This window comes from Microcaecilia unicolor, chromosome 7 (assembly GCF_901765095.1).
Source record: "Microcaecilia unicolor chromosome 7, aMicUni1.1, whole genome shotgun sequence".
NCBI classification, from domain to species: Eukaryota; Metazoa; Chordata; class Amphibia; order Gymnophiona; family Siphonopidae; genus Microcaecilia; species Microcaecilia unicolor.
Window position 1 is genome coordinate 49,328,713 of NC_044037.1, and position 16,885 is coordinate 49,345,597.

Below are 16,885 nucleotides of genomic sequence, written 5' to 3' on the forward strand. Positions count from 1 at the left end.
TTGGTACACGTCCGCAAAATATTTCATATTTTCTGGCACACGTAGCGGACGCGCACAGGTCATTGCCACCCAAATTCTTTACTGCTAGGTCTATGGCTGGTGGTAAGGTCTCAGACCCAATTTTGATTTTGCCACATATCCATTTTCGGCAAAAAGGGCCTTTTTTACAGGTGCACTGAAAAACGATTCTGCGCATGTCCAAAACCCGCGCCTACACTACTGTAGGCCATTTTCAGCGCGCCTTTGTAAAAGAACCCCTTTATAACCTCCTCTTCCCTAGTACCATCTTAGTTATCTGAGTAAAATTGTCTGAAAATGCCCTACTAACTATCAGCAATGAATATTCTAAAGAATATTTCTACAATCCTAATTCGCAAAATGTCTATCTAGGATTATGTTGACAAAAAATAGGACCAGATGCACTAAAATGTTTTTCCTGTTTCAAGGTCAATTTTCAAAATATCTGTTTAGGGACAAAGTACCCCTGTCTTTGTTTCTAATTTTCAAAGAGTGTGTAGACACAGCTTGAAAATAACTTCTAATATTAATTTTCTTTCTTAGGTTTTGGTTTGGCATTTATGGTTTATCCAGATGCATTGTCTCACCTGCCAGTGCCCCCTGTTTGGTCCTTTCTATTTTTCGCTATGCTTCTAACATTGGGCCTAGACTCTCAGTTTGCATTGTTAGGTATGTAGTGTTTTATTATTGAAAATAGATGCATTTATCATTTAAAAATCTATTGTTTCAGATTAACAAAAAACTAAGCGTGTCTTTTACTAAGCTGTGGTAGCATTTTTAGTGCACGCCAATGATTAGCATGCGCTAAACGCTTTAGATGCCCATAGGAATATATGGGCGTCTCTAGCATTTAGCGTGTGCAACTTATTGAAAGATCATCTAAGTTTATTTGTCATATGCTAATATCACAAAAACTTTGTGGACCCATTAAAATCGATCTTGACTACGAATAAAGAACCCTTTTACCAAGCTGTGTTAAGCACTAATGCATATCTTATTGTGGAGTGCACTCAGGCATGACCATTAATAGGAAAAAATAGAAAATGGGGTCATTTTACCACTGCTCTAAAACTGGCCTTGGTGTGCGGGAAAGACCCCTGCTGGGGGTAGCGCTGGCCACTTTTTGTGCTGCTTAATAAAAGGGCTCCTAACTAAGTTGCACAGATATTCAGAATATTTTACCCATATACATTCATAATAATGCTAAGTGGGATGTGTTGTTAAACATCTTTGAACTTTATTGGGTCAATATGTAAATACTGCAGACAGCATTTTTTCTTTAAATGCTAGCTGTGGCATTTAAAGATAATCCATATATTCAGAACTACTCTTTGAATTTTGAGTGGTGCTGGATATCTGGAATAGAGTGATAATATAGGCTTTTTTTCTCTGTCCTAACTTTATCCAGTTAGTTATCAGGACAGCGGTCTGAATATCGCTGCTTTCCAGATAACTTGCTACTGCATGCTCACTCTGCCCACACACTGCCCCAGCACTCTGGATAGTGATGAAGCAGTCTGCAAAGATATTTAGCAGCACTGTTCAAATAGGAGGTTATTCTATAACTGTACGTCTATAAATAACACACCCAGAGAGTGCCGGGTAGGAGCCTATTCTATAAAGGAATGCAGGCAGTTATGTTTATTTATTTATTTGTTGCATGTTACGTTCTTCACCTGATTCCAGGCCTGCGCATCTGATTCGCTGGCGAGGTGCGGTCCGGCAGAGCTAGCCGGCTTTTTGATGTTTCTCCAGGATGGGTCGGTTTCACTTTCCCAAGTCTGGCAGCCGTCATCCGGCTTAGAGCACAGGCAGCGGCCATCTTGGCTAGCTCAGGAGGGGGCGGCCATCTTGTATAAACGAGATCAGGAAGGAACTCCATATTTGGTCTTGGGAGGATCTCCTATGGGGGCAGCCATGTTGGCTTCACCTGAGTGTGGTTTGCTCAGATTTCCTCACTATTTAAAGCACTGCCTCCAGGCCTTCATTGCTTCGGCCTCATTTGTTCTGAGGAGTTGCTATTGGAGTGCTGTTCACTGACTTCCTTCTGTTCCTGGTTTTCCTGTGTACCAGACCTTGGCTAGTTATCTCGGATTTTGCTTGTTTGCTGCCTGCCTTGACTCTGGACTGGTTTGACTATTTCTTTGCCTGTTGGAGTACTGGTTCTGGACTGTGTCTGTTTCCTGCTATCCTGGTCAGCGGCTGTGCAACCCCGCCGATTCCTGAAGTCCTGGTGGCCGCCTGCAGCTGGGGGCTCAACTCCCGGTGAACGGTGGTCGCTTCCCAGGTGAAGCTAGGGGTTGTCTGGCTGCCCGAGTGCGGTGTCACTCCATCTCTGCCGTGCTCAGTTGGGGCACAGGGGCTCACCACTACTGGGTCATAACATTGCATTTGTATCCCACATTTTCCCACCTATTTACAGGCTCAATGTGGCTTATAATTTCTGTCATGACTTATGCCATGTCAGAGTACAGATACAATTGGTAATATATATAGAAACATGGATGATATAATGAACAATCAGGTTAAAAAGGGGAGAATATACAATTAGTATCACATATTGAACATGAATTACATGATAAATTAGGCAGTACTAAATAGGGAGAAAATAATCCGATTGTTAAGTAGATGATGAAGAATTACGGTTCCAATTATGAGTCATTATGGTATGTCATGTTAAAGAGATGTGTTTTCAGTGCTTTACGGAAGTTGATTAGATTGTGAATTATTTTCAGGTCAAGTGGTAAAGCATTCCACATTTGCGAACAAAAATATGGACCAATAATTTAATCATAAGTGTTTGAGATATGTAACTTACAGTATTCTAGAAGTCATTCATGTAAATGGGAGTCCTGCCCAGACTCCACCCATATGTCAGTGCACCTGGCTGCTTGCTATTCTATAAGCCTGGGCACCCAAATCCTATAGGTGCAACCTAAAAGGAGTTGTGGCCATGGGAGGGGCATGGGCAGGTCAGGGAGATGCAGGCAGTGTTATAGAATTGTTGGGATCCGCGTCCAATTTGCAGCTGAAGTAAGTCCTCATGCCCAAAGTTGGGCACAGGAATCCCTGCTAAACTCTATTCTATTTAGACCGTGTGACAAAAGAGTGGTTTTTTTTTTTAAGCCTGTAAAACTGCCTTAATTCTTGAAGTGTATTTCTCTAGTTTGGCCAGCAGGTGGTGCATGTTTAAGTTTAAAGCTGTTACCCAGAAAAAGACCTGCAGTGATGTGGCCAACTATTTTTGAAACTTGTTGTTCTGGGCTCTGCTTTGCCCAGGAGCTAGAATGTACTGGCTTTTTCTCCAGTCTTAGCCAGGAAGAAAAGAGAGAGGGATCTCTTTGCTAAGGCCCTGTAAACAGTTATATTTGATAACTCGTGAGTAGCTATATGTCCTGATCATCCCAGGTACTATTTAGATAGTGTTATAATTGATCCATATTTCAGTTACCTGTTATTGTTTTGCTGATTGCACCTTTTCTGTTCATTGTTTTAATTTTTCAGACAATAAAAATTTTCAGTTTATTGCCCCTACTTGTCTGGACTGATTAAGAATCCTGGTGGTTTGTGTGTTTGGTCTGTGAATGCTTTCTAGGAACTGTGGGGGCACTGGGAGTGTGGCCTCTAGTTACCTAGAACTCACGGGGATAATTTGAGAGTGGGAGACTTACCCAGAGACGGATGAGACCCAGTCGGTGGGAGGATACTAGTGTAGAGCACAAGCAGCAAGTGCAGGTGGACCTGAGCTGTGCTGGGGATAGACCCTCTAAGTGCCCATGGGGTAGCCCCAGGTGGGTGGTTAGGTGTTTTGTAACAGGGAACTTATGCTGGAGGGTCCTTTATAGAATAGTTCTCAATGCCATTTTATTTCCTGGCCACTATTTTTCAGCGCCATTTATTGAATCTGGCCCTTACTGCTCAGTAAGTACAAAATCTATGTGGGAACTGTTGGAGGCTTAGTCAGGCTTACTCTTCAATTACAGTGCAGAAAAAACTTTGTAAATGATAAATGTAGTTTCAATGCAGATGCACTTCCTCCTCACAAGGCATACCTGCAATATGGAATACTTTTATTAAATAGCGGTAAAAAATGGCCTGTGATAGTTAGGAAGCATGAAATTGGCATGTGCTGTGCCATTTTTTATAGTGTCTGGGAAAAAATGGCTTTTTTATTGGGGAAGTAAATGGTCATGCACCAAAATGAAAAGTAGCTCATGGCTATTTACTGCCTGAGCAATTACTGCAACCCATTGATCTAGCGGTAAGGGCTCATGTGCTACTTGCTCAGTAATCATGTAGTGCACACTAATGTGGCCACGCTGCCAATTACCACTGGTAGAAATTAGAAAAATATTCTCTACCACGGAAAACAGTGCGCGCCAATTTCAAAATTATCGCTGGGTGCCCACGCTACCCAGGTGGTAGTGTCAATTTGGCACATGCTACCTGCGAGTTAGCCCCACTGTAGGTTAGTAAATGGGCCCCTATATGTATAGTAACATCTGTAATAAGCTACTGAGCTCTAACCCCTAGAGTCTATAAATGGTAACTAAAGTTGTGTGAACAAATTAACATGTGTAGCCAATTTGTACACTCAATTGCTTAATCCAATTAACGCCAATAATTGGCTGCTAACAACTAATTATTGGTGTTACTTGCCCTTAAATAGGATTTACGTGCAGTTCGTATTCTATAATAATCCACGCATAAATCTTAACGCATGTAAAGTTTTGGAGGCATGGCTAGAGGCATTCCAAGGGCATTTCAGGCGTAATTGCTGGAACCTTAAGTTAGGCATGGTTTATGCCCTAAGCACTATTCTATAAGGGATATGTACCCTTTATAGAATGGCACTCAGTGTGTAAATTTTTGGCACTGATTTTTAGGCGCCACTTGTAGAATTTACCTTTAACTACACAATCCAGACCATGCCCCTTCTCTACCTATAACCCACCCATTTCCCTTCCCATTCCAAGGACATGGGAGAGTAGAGTGTGTGATTTATTTATTTATTACATTTGTACCCCGCACTTTCCTGCTCATCGCAGGCTCAATGCGGCTTACATAGTAACAAGAGAATACAATATGCAGTATCAAAATCAACAAAGGAGGTATATGGTAGGTCAAATGAACAAAGGGTAAATGGGATAAAAGAGGTATGAGAGAAATGATAGGGATAGGTAAGGAAGTGGAGCGATAAAGAAGAGGTAGGGGAAGAGCATGGAGGATAAGAAGGTTGGTAGGAAGTAATTCCTGAGTGATGACTCTTACAATACAAACAGAGAGATCGTGAAATTTCACAGAACAGTACTTTGTCAAAACACCATTTAGTCTTGACACGGAGCCATGTTTCACGTAACTACATGATTCAGGAGTTTGTAGGTGCATAATCTCAGGTCTGATGCTAAAAAACAGAGATTTATGTAAAACTCTTCTATATAAAACACCTACGAGAAACGCTGCGACATCTGGAATGGTGAGGGCAATTCTGTCCCGCAAAGAGGATTGCCCTCACCTTGCCAGACATTGCAGCATTTCTCTTAGGCATTAAGAAGAGTTTTACATAAATCTCTGTTTTTAACATCATATCTGAGATTATATACCTATAGACTCCTGAAGCAGGTGGTTACGCTGAAATATGTCTCTGTGTCGAGTCTAAATGGTGTTTTTGACAACAATATTGTTCTGTGGGATTTCATGATATAAGTACATAGGTATTGCCACACTGGGACAGACCAAAGGTCCATCAAGCCCATCATCCTGTTTCCAACAGTGACCAATCCAGGTCACAAATACCTGGCAAGATCCCAGAAAAGCTCAATACATTTTATGCTGCTTATCCCAGAAATAAGCAGTGGATATTCCCAAGTCAATTTAATAATGGTCTATGGACTTTTCCTTTAGGAAGCCGTCCAGACCCTTTTAAAACTCCGCTAAGCTAATTGCCTTTACCACATTCTCTGGCAATGAATTCCAGAATTTAATTACACATTGAGTGAAGAAATAATTTCTCTGATTCATATTAAATTTACTTTTTATCTTCATCGCATACCCCCTAGTCCTAGTATTTTTGGAAAGAATAAACAATTCACGTCTACCCGTTCCACTCCACTCATTATTTTATAGACCTCTATCATATCTCCTCTCAGCCATCTCTTCTCCAAGTTAAAGAGCCCTAGCTGCTTCAGCTTTTCCTCATAGGGAAGTCATCCCATCCCCTTTATCATTTTTGGCACCCTTCTCTGTACCTTTTTTAATTCCACTATATCTTTTGTGAGATGCTGCAACCAGAACTGAACACAATATTCGAGGTGCGGTCACACCATGGACCGATACAAAGGCATTATAACTTCCTCTCTTTTGTTTTCCATTCCTTTCCTAATAATACTTAACATTCTATTTGCTTTCTTAGCTGCCGTAGCACACTGAGCAGAGCATTTCAACGTATCATCAACAACGATGCCGAGATCCCTTTCTTGGTCGGTGACTCCTAACATGGAACCTTGCATTACGTAGCTGTAGCTCGGGTTCCTCTTTCCCACATGCATCACTTTGAACTTGCTCACATTAAATGTCATCTGCCATTTAGACACCCAATCTCCCAGTCTCGTAAGGTCCTCTTTTCACAATCCTGTCGCGATTTAACAACTTTGAATAACTTTGTGTCATCAGCAAATTTAATTACCTCACTAGTTACTCCCATCTCTAAATCATTTATAAATATGTTAAAAAGCAGCAGTCCTAGCACAGACCCCCTGAGGAACCCCACTATCTACCCTTCACCATTGAGAATACTGACCATTTAACCCTACTCTCTGTTTTCTATCCTTTAACCAGTTTTTAATCCACAATAGGACACTATTCCTATCCCATGGCTCTCCAATTTCTTCTGGGGCCTTTCATGAGGTACTTTGTCAAACGCCTTTTGAAAATCGAGATATACAATATCAACCAGCTCACCTTTACCCACATGTTTGTTCACCCCTTCAAAGAAATGTAATAGATTGGTGAGGCAAGATTTCCCTTCACTAAATCCATGTTGGCTTTGTCTCATTACTCCATGCTTTTGAATATGCTCTGTAAGTTTGTTCTTTATAATAGTCTCTACCATTTTGCCCGGCACCGATGTCAGGCTTACTGGTCTATAATTTCCTGGATCCCCTCTGGAACCTTTTTAAAATATCGGTGTTACATGGGCTACCCTCCAATCTTCCGGTACCATGCTCGATTTTAAAGATAAATTACATATTACTAACAATAGTTCCGCCAGTTCATGTTTCAATCCTATCAGTACTCTGGGATGAATACCATTCGGTCCAGGAGATTTGTTTGTATTGGAAGAGTCATCACACACCCTACTCTCCAGTATCCTGTGTATTTGCCATAGTGGTTGTGCTATTCATCCTCTTCAGTGGCTAACGTCAATAGATCAATACAGTAAACTTAACTAATCAAAATTAAATATAAAATATGTGAATGAAAAAATGTGCTCAGTTCAAACCCAGCATACCATTACAACCCATGCATGTCATTGATAGAAGCGGAGGAACCATCATTGCACATTTACTGTTCCAGTATAAATATATGTATACATATGTATTTTGGAGCTAGTATCCCAATTTGTGAACTTTTACTTGAAGCCCTTTGTAGCTAGGGCACAGTCTTATATCCATGACTCTTGCCATTTTATATAATTTTTGGCTTCTGTACAAATTTATAATGTGGATGAAATATTTTTGGACAATCTAGAGCTTAGCTCATTATACCCTAACTTCCCCCAGGAAGAAGCTTTACAGACCATAGACTATTTTTTGGCTCAAGCATCCATTTCTGGGGAGAAGTTGTTATTGAATCATATGAGTGAACTTATAGTAAAACATAATTATTTTGTGTTTGAAGACAACTTCTTCCTTCAGACTAGAAGCGTTGCCAAGGGGTGGCGATGGCTCCGTCCATCGATTGCCTTTATATGACTTTATTTCAAAGCAGATTTATATTTGATTGCCCATATGTGGGTCACGTAGTTATGTGGAAGCATCTTATTGATGATGTGTTGATGGTATGGAGAGGCACTGAAACGGAACCTGAGAAATTTCTAAGGTATATTAATCTGGTTGATACTCATATCCAGTTCAGTGCTCACTGGGACAAATTTTTTTGGATATAGCCATTCTTTTCTCTGAAGTGGGAGAGTTTAATACCACTGTGTTTAGGAAGGACACGGATTGTAATATGCTTTTGCATTATTCAGGGCCGCCGAGAGGGGGGGACAGGGGGGACAAAAGTCCCCGGGCCTCCGGGGGGGGGGGGGCCTGGCGCCGCTGCAGTCCGGCCCACCCTCCGTAGCTCCCGGAACTAACTTGAAGCGCCTTCACGTTCACATCGCAGCAAGCAGCAGGGCAGGCCACTCCTTCCTTCCGTGTCCCGCCCTTGCCTGATGTAACGTCCGTGAGGGCGGGGCACGGAAGGAAGGAGAGGTCTGCCCTGCTGATGCTGCTGCTGCTTGCTGCGATGCGAATGTGAAGGCGCTTCAGGTTAGTTCGGAGGGCCCGGCAGCGGGTGGAGGGGGGGCCCGGCGACTTCGGGTGGGGAGGGGCGTGACGTGACGGGTGGAGGGGGGCCCGGTGACTTTGGGTGGGGGGGCAGGGTGTGACGCGACCTTGGGTGGGGGGGCCCGGGGGCTCTCGGCGGCCCTGGCATTATTCAAGTTTTTATCCTCCACATCTGAGGGATAACATCCCTATTAGCCAGATTCTTCAGCTTAAACGACTGTGTTCTTCCATGAATCAATTTAAATTTCATGCTACATGGATGTTTTTTCATTTTCAACAATGGGGTTACCCTATAGGGAAGAGAATGAAAGCATATAAATGAGTGTTATACGTTGATAGAATATGGCTTCTTGAATCTAGCCCCACTGGTGTGTGTTCTGCCATTCTCTTCAAGGGTACAAGAGATTCGTTCTTTGATATGAAGTTTTGGCATGTTCTTGGCTACCATGCTCCACTAAGAAAATTGCCCAGGTTTGCCTATCATAGAGGTAGGAATCTGGGGGAGCTGCTATCTATCCTGGTGGAAGCTGTGTTGGAGGAGAAGGGCCACTTTAAGTATGGCAAATGCATTTGCTGCCAATACACTATTGAAGCGACATGGATTATGATACCCCATTCCACAAGGCGATTTTACCTAAGGGGTAAAAACAGATTGCAATTCCGCAGGAGTGGTGTATTGTAGCCATTGTCCCTGTGGTCTGCTTTATATTGGCCAGATTGTTTGTAAAATTAAGGTGCACATCGGAATATTAAGACCTTAAAACCTGATGCACTTTTGACAGTGGATTGGAAGGAATATAATCATGAAGTTAAGGATGTGCAATTTATGGTGTTGATGAACATACAATTTTTTCGTGGTGGCTCCTCCACTGACATTCTTGTACGCAAGGAACAGAGGTTCACATTTCATGGAATACTATATAGCCAGACGACTTGAATAAGGAAATTGAATGGCTGTAACTGGTTAGGTTGGTGGGTGTGACTTTGATTAGCTGAGTGATTTAAATCTGACTCTATTGTTGATCTCATCATGCAGCGTTGAGAGTGTGCGTGTGTACGTGATTTTGGGCTCATTTGCAAAGCACTTAGACTTACAAAGTTTGTAAGTCTAAGTGCTTTGAAAATATGCCTCCTTGCTTCCCACAGGAAGGGTGTCTGGTATGTTATGAATTAAGTATGTGGAGTTAGTTTGTTCTTTGTTTCTTTTTTTTATTATATATTTTTTTGTTGCTTGGTTTTGTTAAAATTTCTTTCCTTTTGTAAGAGATTTCCTCCTGAAGAAGCTTTCTAGTGAAACTTGGCCTGAGCTAAGGAAACGCCAAAAGAAAAGTGTGTTTTAAGGTCACATAACTTTGTTGAAATGCAGAACTGCGATAGACTGGACTATGAAATGATTGGGGTGTACTATGAATAATGAATAAGTGAGTAGAATTGTGCTCTAATACATTGAGGGTTGTTTTATTGTTCTATTTGTATGTTAACATTATTGTCATTTTACTGTTTATGTGGGTTAATATTGTACATTTAATACTGTTTGAGAATGAGAGTTTATTGTTATTGATTAGCACGCTTGGAGTAGCATTTGATGTATGTATGTATATATATACATGCACATTTACTGTTCCTGTATGTAATGATGGTTCCTCATACATGGTTTGTAATGGTATGTAGGGTTTGAACTGAGCACATTGTTTCATTCACATATTGTATATTTAATTGTTATTAGTTAAGTTTACCGTATTGATATATTAAATTTTAACTGCCAGACCCTTGACCATTCTTCTAACATTTGGTGATCTCTTTTCATGGTTTCTACTCCCTCCAGGGTATCCACTGTATTGGCTATCTTTGTGTCATCTGCAACAAGGAAAACCTTTCCTTCCAATCCTTCAGTAATGTCTCTCACAAACATACTAAACAGAATCGGCCCCAGCACCAAACTCTGAGGCACTCCACTACTCACCTTCCTTTCCTCAAAGCCAATTCCATTTGCCACCACCCTATGCCACCTATTGGTCAACTAATTTCCTATCCAGTTCACTGCCTTGGGTCCTAAGTTCAGCCCTCTCAGCTTATTCATAAGTCTTCTGTGAGGGACCATATCAAAGGCCTTGCTGAAATCCAAGTAAATTACATCTAGCGCATGTCCTTCATCCAGTTCTTTGGTCACCCAGTCAAAGAAGTCAGTAAGATTCATTTGGAAGGATTTTCCTTTGGTAAAGACATGTTGCCTCGGATTCTGCAACCCGTTGGCTTCTAGAAAGTTAACTACCCTTTCCTTCAGCAGCGACTCTATTATTTTTCCTACCACTGATGTAAGGTTTACCGGCCTGTGATTTCCCACTTCTTCCCTGTTTCTGCTTTTGTGAAGAGTGACCACATCAGCTCATCTCCAGTCCTGAGGAACTTCTCCCATCTCTAAAGATCTAGAGGTCCTGCCAGGACTTCTCTGAGCTCCCTCTGTATCCTGAGATGTATCCCATCTAGCCCCATAGCTTTGCCCAATTTCAGATTCTTAAGCTGTTTATAAACTCTTCTGTGAATGGCACAATATCCACTCCATTCCCAGATACTTCCACGGCAGCCGACTGCGGTCTTTCTCCAGGATTTTCTTCCGTGAACTTTGAAGAGAAGTATTTGTTTAGCACATTCACTTTATCCTCATCCCTTTCCAGATAGTCATTTTCAGCATCTTTCAGTCTACCAATTCCATTCCTATCTTTTCTGCTTTCCCAATATATTTGAAAAAGGCCTTGTCGCCTCTCTTAACATCTTTATCCATTTTTTCTTCCGCCTGTTCTTTCGCTAGCCGTATTTCCCTCTTTGCTTATTTTAGTTTAATCTGATAATCTTTTCTGTGATCTTCTTGTTGCATTCTTCTGTATTTCTTGAATGAAGCTTCTTTTGCCCTTATTTTTTCAGCCACTTGTTTGGAGACCCTAAGTGAACAATTAAAACCAAAGAAATGACAGAGTTCTGGGAGAAGTGGTGTTCTCCGAGGATAAGCAGTACTGCTAATCCTCACTTATGTGTGATGCTGCTGACAGGGCCTAATCCAGCAATTTTTTTAGAAGCCTTTCATTAGGCTCACCACATATATGACTTTGTTCCCACCTGTCATTATCATGTGGGACCTCCTCAGTCTAGCCTTTTCTGCATTGCTGACTAGACCTGTTTTTCTGTCTTGGTTACCTCAGCAGAATAAAAACTGTAGTTGGCCACAGATGAAACAGTGAGACGGAATCAAGGATCAGAAGAAGCAGATTTTATTGGTCCCGATGTAACCTGTGTTTTGGCAAATGCCTGCGCTGGGGTCTATACACATAAAAGACAAAAATAAAATGCATGCCAAACAGTAAGCACATGAATAAAAAATCAACATAAATACCATCATTCCAGTACAGTAAAGCAAAGCTTCTAATTTACAAGTCACAATCACAGTATTAGAGTGTCAGATATACTGTAAGAAAAAAAAAACATTTATAATGTTAACATAATTGACCGAATAAAAAAAAACAGTTAAGGACCAAATTCCATAAATAATGCTGAAATATTGGCACTGAAAAAGCAACATGCAAAGCGCCATTCTATAAAAGGCACTGAAAGTTAGGCGCCATTTATAGAATATGCTTAGGACTAGGCCTAAAGTTAGGTGCAGTTTATAGAATATGCCTAGCACCCATCAATGTGACTAAATTTAGTTGCAGGTATGTACACTATATAAAACTTGGTGTAAATGCCGGTGACTGTCAAGTGTGGAGCGGGTGTATTCTGTATCAACACACATGAAAACGCCCACGACATGCCCATTCCATGCCCATGGCCATGCCCCCTTTTCCATTCTGCATCTTAGAAGTTATGAGTAGAACGTTACAGAATATGCTTATCAAGTTCTGCACGTAAATTTTAATGAATGCCAATTTGTGTCAATTACCTGTGAAGTGGCAATTATCAGCGCTGATTGGCTTGTTAAGATAATTAAGTTGTACGTGCAAATCAGAATATGATCTGATTTGCACGCACAACTCTGGCACATTATATAGAATCTGGGGGTTAGCACCTAACGTTAGCCATGAGGATTTACACCAAGTAAACCCTGTCATCTTAGTTTGGCACTGATCCTGCTTATTCTATAACAGCATGCATACATTCTAGGAATGCCCCGATCCACCCATGACCCTCCCATTGCCGTGCCCCATTTTCAAAGCCTTGCAAATCTCTGTGACAAAAACTGCACATGTAAATTTCAATTAAGGCGAATTAATGCCAATAATTGATTAGCACCCAATTATTGGCACTAATTGGCTCGATATTCAATTAAATTGTGTGTGCAAATTGAGTACGTGCTCAAATATTCATATGCAATTTTAAGCATCAAAAAACAAAACAGCACGTAAATCAATAGTACAAATTCTAACATAACAGTTTATGCAGAACTAACAGCAATTGAAAATTGCAAAGGTACATATTTTCCAATCATTAGAATAAAATAAACCAATGAATGAACTTTGTGTGTTCATGCCAGTTATGATACGGTGAGGTATAATATATAATATATTGAACACGGAAAAACTCAATATTTATTTAGGCTTTAATCTAGAAAAAGATGAAGAAAATGTAGTGTTTGTTGAGGTCACAATATTCCCAAATGTTAGCATAATGCTCAGCCACAGAAAAAGCTTGCAAAAAACCAAAACAAAAACATGCAATTAAGCACCTTCTACTAATGGTGTACATGATGCTAAAAGAGACTAAGGGGTCCATTTACTAAGCTACGTTAAAAAGTGGCCTGCGCTATAATTAGCGCGTGAATTTCCCGCACACTGAGGCCATTTTTTGTATGGCAGTAAAATGGCCGCATTTTCCCTTTTTCCAGTAATGGCCACGTTCTAATTGTCTTATTAGTACATGGCCATTGGCACATGAACCCTTAATTACACCTATTATCTAGGTGTTAAAGGCTTAAAAAGCTAACCACTCACTAATCGGTTAGCATGCAGCGATGTAGATGCTGCCCCCCAAACACGCCCTCACAGCTAAAATAATATATAATTTTTTGCACATGGCAAGCACACACAGATGCCAAAACTACCGCGGGATGCCTGAGCATGCCCTGAAGTAGTGATTTTTAACCTGGGCTAAGTTTGCGTTAATGCTTTGTCATCTCTCACTCTCGCCTGGCCAGAACATGCAGTCTTATAGCATCCTCTACAGGGACTGATTCTGGCAATCCTCCACTTTACAGCTCCCTTCCCCAGATGCACTCCAACATCGCTTTACAGTTCAACTCTAGAGTGCAGTCAGCTTCACTTCAGTATAGCTTCACAGCTCACCTCTTAAATAGGTCCAATCCCTAACTCTTCTCCCCCAAATCACCCCAGGGATCAGAGCAGTGCTCCTCCCTCACTGCCAAAATCCAAGTCTGGTCTGCTTTCAAACTCCTAGAGGAATAGATGCCAGACTGAGATTTTAGTACCCTTTATTTATTTAATTTTTTAAAAGTTACATTCTGCACGATCCTATAACTCTTGGCAGATCACAGCAGCACATACTTAATATAATATAATCAGAAGCATCTCATTTGAATATTTTGACCTAAAGTCAAATTGAGAAACACCTAATATAATATGGGGCTCATTTTCAAAAGAGAAAAACATCCAAAAAGTGTCACACACATGCCATAAAAGATTCCTGACTAAAACAAATCCATTCCTAAAACAATAAGCACCCAGCTTTAAACCATCGTAAAAACTTTGGCAAAAAGGAAAGCTTTCAAATTATTACGGAACTGAAGAAGTGAAACCATACCTCTTAAATTAAAGGGCAACAAATTCCACTGCCTCACACTCTCAATATAAAAAAAAGTTGAATGTTACTCAGTTAGCCTAATATGATGAAAGGAAGGAATATAAAGCAAAGGTTTGCCTGAAGAATGCAATGCAAGAGCAGGCTGATAAAACTTCAAAGAACTAGCCACAGAAAGTGGCATATCGTTGCTTAAAGCCTTAAAAATTAGCAACAAGATTTTAATCCTGTTTCTCCACTGGATGGGCAACCAATGCAACTCTTTAAGTATTGGCATAATATGAGCCAAGTGAGAGGTATCAGTGAGCAAATAAGCAGCAGCATTTTGAGCAATTTGTAAAGGACGGATCTTATGTAGAGGTAAACCAAGATACAATGCGTTACAGTAAACAAACAAGGGAGTGATCACACACTGTAATACAGACCTAAAGTTAGTGGGCGACAACAACTGCTTTAGCTGCCTAATAAGATATAATTTGAAAAAACCTTTCTGAGTTGAAAATAACAAACTAGAATCCAACCACACCCCAACATACTTTAAGCTCCGCACAATGGGAATTTTCAAAGAATCGAATACAAAGGTTTCTGGAACCAAAGAAGGGGAAGCCATACCAAACAAAAATAAAATCTGGGATTTAGAAACATTGAACTGAAAACGATTTGCATCCATCCAAGCACTCCTGGACTGCAAACAAGTAGCTAAAAATTGAAAGCTTTTCTCACCAGTATCACATATAGGGAAGACAAACTGAATATCATTTGTATAGAGCCTAAATTGAACATCTAGACACCAAAGGACCTGACAAATAGGTCTCATATAAATATTGAACAATATAGCTGATAACGTTGAGTCTTGGGGTACACCTGATGCTAAATCAACCCTTTCTGAACACCTAGAACCCTGATGAACTCGAAACTGTCACTGAGAAAGATTCTAACCAAAGAAGCAATTAACCACTAATGCCCAAGTCTTTTAAGCGATTCAAAAGGATTCCATGCTGCATGTTATCAAATGCAACAGAAAAATTGAGAGTCACCATGAGATACTCGATTCATCTGTCAAAAGCAGCCTAAATAGAATCTAACACAGAAATCAGAAGCATCTCAGTTGACTATTTTGACCTAAAGCCAAACTGAGAAACATCTAATACACTATCGGGCTCCAACGAGAGTCCTTTGGTTTCCAAGACCATGGGATGATTTTCCAAGAGCTACTGAGCGGTGATGGTGTCTATCAGGTGTCCATCTATCAAGGAAGGGATGGAGTATCTTCAGCAACAGACTAGCTAAAGTACTAAAGAGGGCTTTAAACTAAAATTGCTGTGGATGGGTAAAAAAGGCCACAAAGCCATAAATAACCCCAGGGATGGTAGGACATCGAATGCCCCTATAGAAGAGGGAAAAAAAGTAACATCTGGAGAGCCTTGTGTACCAATGCCCGTAGTATGGGAAACAAACCTCTAGATCTAGAGGCTACAATGATAGAAGCAGACTCGGATTCAGTGGCAGTCACAGAGACGTGGTTGATAGAGAACCATGACTGGAATATTGCTATAACTGGCTATAACCTATTCAGGAAGGACAGAATAAGAAAAAAGGGTGGAGGAGTGGCACTATATGCTAAGAACGATATTAAAGTGATGGAACTGCAGGACATGTGGGGTGCAGAAGAAGCACTGTGGGTTAAAATGGAAAGAGAGAAAGGAAGATGTATTTATATTGGAGTACTACTACTACTACTACTTAGCATTTCTATAGCGCTACAAAGCATACGCAGCGCTGCACAAACATAGAAGAAAGACAGTCCCTGCTCAAAGAGCTTACAATCTAATAGACAAAAAATAAATAAAGTAAGCAAATCAAATCAATTAATGTGAACGGGAAGGAAGAGAGGAGGGTAGGTGGAGGCGAGTGGTTACAAGTGGTTACGAGTCAAAAGCAATGTTAAAGAGGTGGGCTTTCAGTCTAGATTTAAAGGTGGCCAAGGATGGGGCAAGATGTAGGGGCTCAGGAAGTTTATTCCAGGCGTAGGGTGCAGCGAGACAAAAGGCGCGAAGTCTGGAGTTGGCAGTAGTGGAGAAGGGAACAGATAAGAAGGATTTATCCATGGAGCGGAGTGCACCGGAAGGGGTGTAGGGATGGACGAGTGTGGAGAGATACTGGGGAGCAGCAGAGTGAATACATTTATAGGTTAGTAGAAGAAGTTTGAACAGGATGCGAAAACGGATAGGGAGCCAGTGAAGGGTCTTGAAGAGAGGGGTAGTATGAGTAAAGCAACCCCGGCGGAAGACGAGACGGGCAGCAGAGTTTTGAACCGACTGGAGAGGGGAGAGGTGACTAAGTGGGAGGCCAGCAAGAAGCAGATTGTAGTAGTCTAAACGAGAGGTGACAAGGGTGTGGATGAGGGTTTTGGTAGAGTGCTCGGAAAGAAAGGGGCAGATTTTATGGATGTTTTAAAGAAAGAAACGACAGGTCTTGGCAATCTGCTGGATATGAGCAGAGAAGGAGAG

The 16,885-nt window shown here is 41.1% G+C and overlaps 1 protein-coding gene across 1 annotated transcript in view; it reads left to right on the top strand.

Moving 5' to 3' along the window:
- Window positions 1-16,885, top strand: part of LOC115474985 (sodium- and chloride-dependent neutral and basic amino acid transporter B(0+)-like) — a 127,914-nt gene that overhangs the window by 63,345 nt on the left and 47,684 nt on the right. The window contains exon 8 of the mRNA XM_030210726.1: window positions 562-687. Coding sequence (XP_030066586.1) covers window positions 562-687 — 126 coding nt within the window. The remainder of the gene's footprint in view (window positions 1-561; window positions 688-16,885) is intronic.